Source organism: Entamoeba nuttalli (assembly GCF_000257125.1).
Source record: "Entamoeba nuttalli P19 unplaced genomic scaffold asmbl_3922, whole genome shotgun sequence".
Classification (NCBI taxonomy): Eukaryota; Evosea; order Mastigamoebida; family Endamoebidae; genus Entamoeba; species Entamoeba nuttalli.
Window position 1 is genome coordinate 1 of NW_008576424.1, and position 9,515 is coordinate 9,515.

General features: G+C 22.4%; 6 protein-coding genes across 6 annotated transcripts; 1 reads left to right on the top strand and 5 right to left on the bottom strand.

The window, feature by feature from the left end:
- Positions 1–521: 521 nt before the first annotated feature.
- Positions 522–884, bottom strand: ENU1_086230 (hypothetical protein; the record flags this gene model as incomplete). Its single annotated transcript, XM_008858871.1, has 1 exon — positions 522–884. The coding sequence occupies one exon, from the start codon at positions 882–884 to the stop codon at positions 522–524; it is 363 nt and encodes a 120-aa protein (XP_008857093.1).
- Positions 885–1,654: 770 nt separating this feature from the next.
- Positions 1,655–2,449, bottom strand: ENU1_086240 (hypothetical protein; the record flags this gene model as incomplete). Its single annotated transcript, XM_008858872.1, has 1 exon — positions 1,655–2,449. The coding sequence occupies one exon, from the start codon at positions 2,447–2,449 to the stop codon at positions 1,655–1,657; it is 795 nt and encodes a 264-aa protein (XP_008857094.1).
- Positions 2,450–3,424: 975 nt separating this feature from the next.
- On the top strand, positions 3,425–4,137 carry ENU1_086250 (hypothetical protein; the record flags this gene model as incomplete). The annotated part of the gene is made up of 1 exon (XM_008858873.1): positions 3,425–4,137. The coding sequence occupies one exon, from the start codon at positions 3,425–3,427 to the stop codon at positions 3,845–3,847; it is 423 nt and encodes a 140-aa protein (XP_008857095.1). The 3' UTR covers positions 3,848–4,137.
- A 125-nt stretch (positions 4,138–4,262) lies between these two features.
- Positions 4,263–4,682, bottom strand: ENU1_086260 (hypothetical protein; the record flags this gene model as incomplete). Its single annotated transcript, XM_008858874.1, has 1 exon — positions 4,263–4,682. The coding sequence occupies one exon, from the start codon at positions 4,680–4,682 to the stop codon at positions 4,263–4,265; it is 420 nt and encodes a 139-aa protein (XP_008857096.1).
- Positions 4,683–5,020: 338 nt separating this feature from the next.
- ENU1_086270 (DNA mismatch repair protein, C-terminal domain containing protein) lies at positions 5,021–7,123 on the bottom strand (the record flags this gene model as incomplete). The annotated part of the gene is made up of 1 exon (XM_008858875.1): positions 5,021–7,123. The coding sequence occupies one exon, from the start codon at positions 7,121–7,123 to the stop codon at positions 5,021–5,023; it is 2,103 nt and encodes a 700-aa protein (XP_008857097.1).
- A 74-nt stretch (positions 7,124–7,197) lies between these two features.
- ENU1_086280 (methyltransferase, YaeB/AF_0241 family protein) lies at positions 7,198–8,163 on the bottom strand (the record flags this gene model as incomplete). Its single annotated transcript, XM_008858876.1, has 1 exon — positions 7,198–8,163. The coding sequence occupies one exon, from the start codon at positions 8,161–8,163 to the stop codon at positions 7,198–7,200; it is 966 nt and encodes a 321-aa protein (XP_008857098.1).
- Between the last annotated feature and the right edge of the window lie 1,352 nt (positions 8,164–9,515).

A 9,515-nucleotide genomic window follows, 5' to 3' on the forward strand; every position in this document is an offset into this window, starting at 1 on the left:
TTCTAATTCAAATGCATCATCATAACCAGATAATAACAAGGAGAGTAGAAGCTTGAATTATATGTGTTTGTATGTGGTGTTTCAGACATGCCACCTTCTGTCTATAATAGATTTTAATATATAAATATTCAATAAGAATGTTACAAACAATTAAATAATATTAACACCAAGTAATACAATATTAGTTCGACTTAATTCAGAATATTTATATTCTCTTTTTATCAACAAGCTCTATTATGAATAAAACATTGTAAAGAACATATTTTAATTCCTGTTTATAGTATTTATACAGACTATATAAAAATATCCGAGAATATTATTGATTTAGAACAAGTTGTTAATGTTAAATTGATTTAATACAATTTTGAATACGACTTAATTAAAATTAATTTTTAAAATAAGATTCGATTTAAAAAGAAAATTAAATTTTAATTAATATTTGAACGATTTATCTATGAAATAAAATAAACAATAAGAGAAGAGTAATTAATGAATATATAACATGCAATTAAAAATTAATCTCAAAATATTACCATGAAACAAATAAGAAGAGCACAAAAGATAATTCCAATAGCAAACATAGACAATGATAATCGAGCAAATAAAGAAGCACGTTTATCTTTACTATTACTGAAAAGAACATAATTAATAATCCAAACTAATGGGAAGAAAAATCCAATAATAATAAATAATAAAGAAATATTTGCAGCAGTATCATTAATTTCATTTTCTTTATTAGTTTGTGGAACAACAGGTACTGGAATAGAAATCACTGAATGAACACTTTGTTGTGGTGATGGTTTACTTTCTATATAAATTGGTTGTTGATATTGTGGAAGTGCAACATAAGTAGGAGAAACAAGAACTTGTTGTGGTGTTTGCATTGGAAAGTGATAAATAAAATAAAAAACAGATGAGCTTTAATAGCATGAAATTTCGGGAACAGAGATAGAAAATTCTTTCTCAGATTAATCTGTCTAAAAGAGTTTTGGGGCAATTGGTAGTACCATTATTATTTATTATTTTGTTTAATACTTTTATTAAAAAATTAATTTATTTTAATTTTTTTTTCTTTTCTTTTGATTTCTATGATTTTATTTGAAAACATAAGATATACAAATCGATCAGTCTGAGAATGTTTTGTTTTTTTTTCGGAGTCAATGATTGTTTTTTTCTCTTCTTATTAGACAAAATTTTAAAAATTTCATGTCTATTTTTATTTTTGTTCATACAAAAATGGTTTTATTAAGAATAACTACCACAACACATAAATCTTGAAAGTATAACTCGAATTTTTAGTACTGTTTATTTCTTTTTTATTTTATTTTTTATTGTGATATATAACAATACTTTATTTTTAAAATAACGAAATTATTATATTTTTTGTTATATAACCAAAAAGTTATAATAAATGTTTTTTCATTTATTTAACTGTTTTTTATTAAATTATAAATATATTTTTATAGAGATAGGGGGTAATCGAAATATTGATGAATTCCTTTTATTAAATAAGAAAATGATATAAAATTAAATTAAATACATGAATATTTAATATTCAATGAAGTTATTCCTCACAAAATTTAGAAAAAAAAATAAAAAGAATTACAACATAAAAAGAATTAAAACTAAAGGGGTTTAAACAAAGAATTACAACTTACCGAAAGAGAGATTCTAGTTTTTGATAAAAAGATGGAATATTTGCTTCCATATATTGTTCAAATTTTAAATCATTTTTATCGACATATGCCGATGTTTGTTTATCAGCAAGATGAAATAAGTAATCATTAATTACCTTTCCGTAACGTTGAATTTCATCTTTTGAAAAAAGAAGTTTGTTATTAAAATAAATTCTAATAACCCGTTCTTGCTGAAGTGTTTTACAAGTCTTTTTAGCATAAATTGAGTCAAAGAAGAATCCAAATTCTCTTAAAAGATCTAGTAAATAATTCAAAATGAAGAAGATAACACTCTTATTCATTCTTCTTCTAATGGCAATACTTTTTAATGAATTTTCTTCAGTTTTTGAGTATAATAAATTACAACAAGTTGATGAAAGTTGTAAAAGATCTATTGTATCACTTCTATAATGAATATGAGTAACAAGTGACATTGAATTCGTTGCTGTAGATGCTTTAATTGGTCTACGAATTGTAAATCCACAAAATGGATGAAGAAGAGCAAGAGAAACAGCAGCTTGGAAGCACATTTCATTTTTTATTTGTCTTTCTTTGATAGCATTAGCAGAATGTCCTTTTGCTGCTTTTGGTTGTTTCACTATCATAATAACAGAGTCTTCATCATCAATAGGATCTTCAAAGATAAAGCTATTCTTTTTACTTGAAGGAATAGTTATAAGTGGCCTAAATAGTCTGGTTTGTATTTTCTTTTTTATACTTTTTTCTGTATTTTCTATTTCTTTTCCTTTACTTGTGTGACCGAATGACTGCATTTCTCTACAATAAAAGAGTTTTAGATCACTGTTTTTTGATTTCTATATCTATTCTATTTATAAAATAGATTGTACATATTCTTGTTTATTTTAATTTTTTTATTCTTATACATATTTAGAAGAAAATAATTAAGAATTATTACCTCTAGTATTACCTCTAGTATTATTTCTTATAACGTAATACAAGTATTAAAAATAATAAATATTTCTTAATTATTATTACTAATATTTAGATAGTTTTCTTTTTTTTTATTATCATTTTTAAAATATTTGAATTATGTCTTAATGACTCATAAAAAAAGAATATATTTATAGTATAAATAAAATAGTTATTTATCCAATTAATATATATTCTTATTAAGTATTTATTTAATGTCTTATTTTAATTTCATATTTTATTATTTTTATTCAACAAATAAGACTCATTAATTGATAAAATAAAAATTAAAAAAAAATTGTCTGTTCAATTTAAAAAATAAAAAAATTTTATTTAAAAAGAAAAAGGTAATTATTATTAACAAAATTCGTTGTACGATGTTATCATTTTTAAAAAACTAAACTAATAATTACTGAAAGAAAACACTTTTTAAATTTTGATAATTAAAAAGAATTAAAAAGTTATTGAATTTCTTAGATGATAGAAATTAGTAATGAACAAATCAAAAAACTTAAAAGTACAGGTAATGTACTAAAAAAAAAGTGAATAAGAGTAATAAAAATTTTTATTAGATCCATAGAAAATTTCAAAGGCATAGAAAAATCAAATTTTTTTTCGTATGAAAAATAATCCTAAAATAGGGAGTTTAAAGAACTTTAAGGATAGGAAGATAAAAGGAAGAAAATGAAAAGAAAAAGAGAGTTAAGATAATATTTTGATTAAGAGAAAGATTTACTGAGATTAATAGAAATGAAAGAAAAAAAAAAGATTATCACTTAAATAGTAATGAAGAACTAAAAGACCTAAACACAATTTTAATGGAAATTAAACATCTTACACCTTCACCAATTGGTGAAGATCCATCTACACAAATATTTATAAATAATTCCTCTGATAATAATGTAATAATTGAAAAAGGTTTAAAGAATAGAAATAAAGCTGTTTGTAAGAAATATTTAAAACAAAAAAATGAATTAAAAAGTTTTGAATCAATTCAACAAAGTATCCTTCTTGCTTTATTAAATAAATATTGTGAATTTACACTGGAATTACCAACAAAATTATCTACAGTTACATTGAATAATCCACAACTAATAAAATTAACCATTGGAACAGAAGAGATTAATGTAAAGAGACTTTCAGAGAGTATGTATGCGAATTCATTTATTGCTGATATTCAAAAAGGTATTAAAGAAGAGACTTGTGTTAGAAACTATGAAAAGAAAAAAGAGTATTTATAAATAATTTCTTAATTGATGTTTGTCTTGAAATGGGATATTTATTTCAATCCAAATATTCAAGAAAATCAAAACAAACATTACAATTAGAAAGAATTCAAAAAATTTATAAAGATAATTATGTAATGAACATTGATGAAATCACTAAAAAAGGAAAAGCTATTAACAAATATTTATTTACTCTTGTATGTAATAACAATTCTATTACCATTCAAAGAAATAATCCAATTCTACATAAATTGTTATCTTCTGAACAGCAATCTTCTTCATTATTTTCATTAAAAACAAAATTAAAATAAAGTTTCATATTTTTTTATGAACTTTTTATTTTATAATTATATAGTTCTTTTTTTTTAATTTTTAATTTTTTAATTTTAATTTTTTAAATTATTAATTATTTGAAAAAGAAAAGAAAAAATCAATTCAAAGGTATTTTAGTCAAACGTTTATTACAATTTTGACAATCACATAGAACCTGTGTAATTGATTCATTTTGTTTTTTTAATTCCACTGTTTTTTCTTTAATTTCAATAATTTCTTTTGACATCAATTCTAATTCGATTTTCTTTTTCTTCCTACATTTCTTTAATGATTCTAAAGATTTCAACTTCCGCTCAATTCCTTTCAAAATTAATTCTTCTTCATTTTCTAATTTTCTAAAGCCAGTTAATTTATTCTTATATTCATTAAATTCTTCAATACTCATTTTCCTTAATTCATTCTTTTCAAGTAAATGGTTTAAATTAGTTTGAATGGGTTTTCCACATGACCGAATTACAACATCATTTTCACAGTCATGTTTATTGTGAAAATTGAATGGATTATACGGTGGTTGCATGTGGGATCACCACAATGAACTCGTTTTTTTTTGTTTCTTTTAATTCTTCTTTTTATTTTGTCATTTCCTATTTTTGTCAACAATTTTTTATGTCGCCATCAACGTGTTTTATTAGCTAATAAAAAATAAAATAAAAAAACTTTTTACTTATTGATATTTATTTGTCTACTCAGGTTTTTATTGTTTTGTTTTTGTTGTTTGGAGAAGTTACAATATTCAAATTATTGTTAGATTCATCATCATATTCTTTATTAACAGAGTTTTACTTCAATATTTTATTAATAAAAATAATAATAAAAATAATTATAAAAATAATTATAAAATATGATTTATTTAAATTAACATCTTTCAAATACATGATATAGTTTAGCTATATCTGCAATATGAGTAATAACAACATTTTCATATGATTGTTGTGGGATTAACATTGTTTTAATATATGGCAATAATAAATGTTCAACCATTTTATTTAAATCTATTACTGACATATCTGTTGGTAAAATTGAATAATATTTTCCAATATTTATTGCAATTTCTTTCAAACAACTTATCTCATCATCCCATTTTATTTCTGAAAATAAAGAAATAAAAAATGGAAAAGCAGAAGCAGTTGGTAAATATCCAGGAAGAATATCAGGAAGTGTTGTAATTTCTCCATTTTCAGTGATAGTAATAGCGAAATATTCAAACAATAAAGAGCGATGTTGAATTAATTGATTTTTAATAAATTGTTGTTTTTCATCATTTAATTTAGTAACATCAAGTAATTGGTTAATAGTAAGTTTAGGTTCTATTTCTATTACATTAAATGAAGCAAATGAATAAATAACTTGTTGATAAACTAAGTCTTGAATAATAGTAGGAATATGAATTAAAAACATAGTTGTACTCGATTGAATTATTCCATATGATGTATCAATCATTCCAACTAATGTACTTTCATTTAATATTGGAATCATATCAATATTAACATTTTCTTTTTCAAATTCATTTCTTAATTTGGCTAAACTTGGTAAAAAGTCTTCTTTAAATTTATTTGGTCTTCTTTTTATAACTTCAATATGAATTTTATTATTTTCTTTTTCTTTCTTTGTAATTTTTTTAAGTGAAGTATTATGTTTTAAACTTTCTGGTTGTTTAGGTAATTTTGTTGATGTTTCATTACTTTCTTCTTTTAAAACATTTCTATTTGACTCATTTTCCTCTTCTTCTTCATTTTCTTTTTTTCTTTGTATTTTAAAAGGGGATTTAATTTCTTCGTTATTTTCAATTTTTATTTCTTCATTATTACACGTTGATTTTCCAATTGAATATTGAGACCTTGTATTTTGTAATACCTTTTTTCTATCATCATCAACATAAGAAAGTAATGAAGTAGAAGTAGAATCAACTCTATTAAAATATTTTTCTTGTTGAATATTTGGTATTGGTTGTGTTTTAATTTGAGAAGGAGGAAAACTTCTTGTTTGAGAGAATTCAATGATAATTGAATTAAGAAATTTATCTATTTGATTAATTAATTTTTCTTCTTCTAATAGTCTTATAGCAGTTTTACTTGGATTAACATTACAATCAATTCTTTCTTTATTAACATTGATAGACAAATAAACAAAATAATTGACTTTAGGTAAATATTCATCATAAATTCTTTCAATAACTTTTTTAAGTCCAATGTGTTCGATAAATCTATCATTAACAAAAAATATCATTTTATTTTTTTTACCTTGAAATGTTGAATTACTTAAATAACATATCATTTGAAATGGTGGTTCTAAACATTGATAAGAATATTGTTGAAGATTATTTGAAATATTTGTTGTGAAGATTTTACTTATATTCTTTAGTATTGTTGAATGTTTTTCTGTTTTAATTTCACATACTGATGTTCCTGCTTTTCTAAGTGTAAATGCAATGTTTGCTTTATGAATTGCATAATCCCCAATTATCGAAATGATTTTTTTATATTCTTCTGTTTCTTTCATTGATTTTTTTCTTAACATTTTATCAAATAAATTATTAACAATTACAGTTGTTCCTATACTACAAGCAAGAGGAATTGGGTTTTCTATTATTTGTCCATTTTGAAATACAACTTTATAACCAATTTCACTTGTAGCTGTTCTACTTATAATAGTCACTTTACCAACATATGTCATACATGACAATGCTTCTCCTCGATATCCATATGTATCTCCTTCAATACTTTTACTTGTTGTATATCTTCCTCCTAATACTTTTAAGTCTTCAAGTGAAATTCCACATCCATCATCTGTTACAACAATACTTTCTAATCCTCCTTTTCCAATACTTATAATAACAGATGAACAATGTGCATCAATGGAATTTTCAATTAATTCTTTGACTACGTTAAACGGTCTTTGAATAACCTCTCCGGCACCAATTTTATTAATAGTAGTTTGGTCTAATCTTTTAATTTTCATTATTTATTTTAATTAGTTTTATTTTCTTTTTATTTTCTTTTTTATTTTAAATTGAGGTTTTAAATTTAATTCAATTATTTCTTTATTTTAGAATATTTATCAGGACATTCTATATATTCAATATCAATTACCCTTATCCCTTTCTCTTCATAACAAAATATAATATTTGTTTTATCTATTAAAACTCCATATCTTTTAATTTCATGTTTTGATTGCATATGAACACTTCTAATATCAAGTGATAATACCTCTTTTATAACTTCAATATATTCTTCAATACTTTTATAAAACTCTAATTTATTAATTAATTCTTTCATTTTTGGTATTACTTTTTCATCAATTTCAACATTAATTTTTTCTGCATGAGATGAACGACATAACCATTCTGGTTGTTTGATTTGTTCTATTGGTATAGAATCTGCAAAAATATATGGTTTAATATCAATAATTGGTGTTCCTTCTACAAGATCTATTCCTTTTAGATATAATTTATTATTCTCAAATTTATCAATTAATGAAACAGTTAGTCCAATATTATTTGGTCTATGTGGTGATCTTGTTGTAAAAACTGATGTTTTTTTCCCTCGTTTAGGTGGATGGACTAATGGGTGATAGGCATGATTCTTATTTAAATGAAATTTAAATAAAATAATTAAATGGGAATATTCTTCTATTCCTTTCACTGCTACTTCTGGTATTACCCATTTTTCAAATTCAATATATGCTCGTGTTGTTGGAGACAAAAGTCCTTGTCTTGGAGTTCCATTTAATTCTGAAAATATTGAATGAACATGTCCAATCACACGATACGTAATATAATCATTTTTTACTACAGATTGTAACATCTGCAATCGTTTAGGTTTTTGTGGTGGTAATGATGTTATACTCTCATGTAAAAATTCTTTTACAAACTCTTCTGTTAATTTAATAATTTGATCTATTGTCCCTTCTGACTCTTTTAAAATTGTTTCTAAATCAGAAGGATATCCATGGCTATGTAATAGATATTCATAAAATGAGTATGTTGTGTCTTCTGACATCTTTAAGATTACCTTTTTTCAGTTTAAAAATAAAAAACAATTTTTATCAATATTATTTAAATGTTATTAAAAACGTTAATTGTTATTTTGTTATTTTTTTTAATTGTATTTATATCAAAATTTTTTATTTCTTTTTCTTATCCTTTAAGTTCATTATCTTTTAAAACTTATTTAATGCCTTTAAATTAAAATATCTCTTTTGTTATTTTATTCATTCTTAAATATTCTTACACTTCTCTTTTTTTCTCATCAATGAGTTTTTATTTCTTTTAATTCAAAATTGAGTTTTATACAAAGAGAAAAATATCTACTTGATTGAACAACCCATCTTTTATTTCTATTATAACTTTTCTATGAAAAAATATAATTTTAAACAATAAATTAAACTTCTATGAATTTTTCATTGTAAAACATTTAATGTTTTGTCTTTTTAATAATTACTATTCATCTGTACATAAAAATAGTTAATGAAGTATTAATAAAATTCTTGTCTATTATTAAGTGCACTGTTGAGAATATTCACATCAGATTCTTACTATAAAATCAAATGAATATATCTGAGTGAGGGAGATAATAATATTCTATGAACATACATTAGGTTTTTAATTACAACGTTTCTAACGTCTTTTATCTTGTTTTTTTCATTTTTTAATTAATTTATTAATTTAATACTCTCTTCAATTACTAACAGGTTTGTTGAAATGATTATTGATTCGTGTTATTAGATTCTATTTTCTTTAGTCGATTTTTTTATTTCTTTTTTCAGTAATCTCTGTTATATTTAACTAATTAATTCCATTTATTATTATATATTTGTGTTTAATTTCTATATCTTATTCTTTCTTTATATCCATTTCTGCTTATTCTGTATTCTTTATTTTGCATTTTTGTAGTTTCTTTCAATTTCATAATCATTGTTATTATTATCATTGGTATGTATTTATTATCAATGCATTTTCTGTTTCTCTATTTCTTTTATTTTTCTTTATCATACCATTTGTTTTGTATTATTTGTGTTGTTCTTCTTGTTGTATCTTATTTATCTTTATCTTATTTTTATTGAATCTTATTTGTATTTTGTATTTCTTTTGATATATATTTTCTTTTTCTTATCCATTCTTATATTCTAATTTCTTGATACTAATTATTGTTATTGTTTTACAATAATAATAAAAGCTATTTGTTAAAATGATATAATAATACTAATTGACTTGGTTTGTAAACAACATTATTTAACTTATTAAACATTCATCTTTTGACTAATAAACATCAAATTAAATTAAAATAGATGCAGTGCTTATCAATGGAAACGAAAAAGAAGTAAATAATTGAAAAAGAAGAGAAAGAAAGAT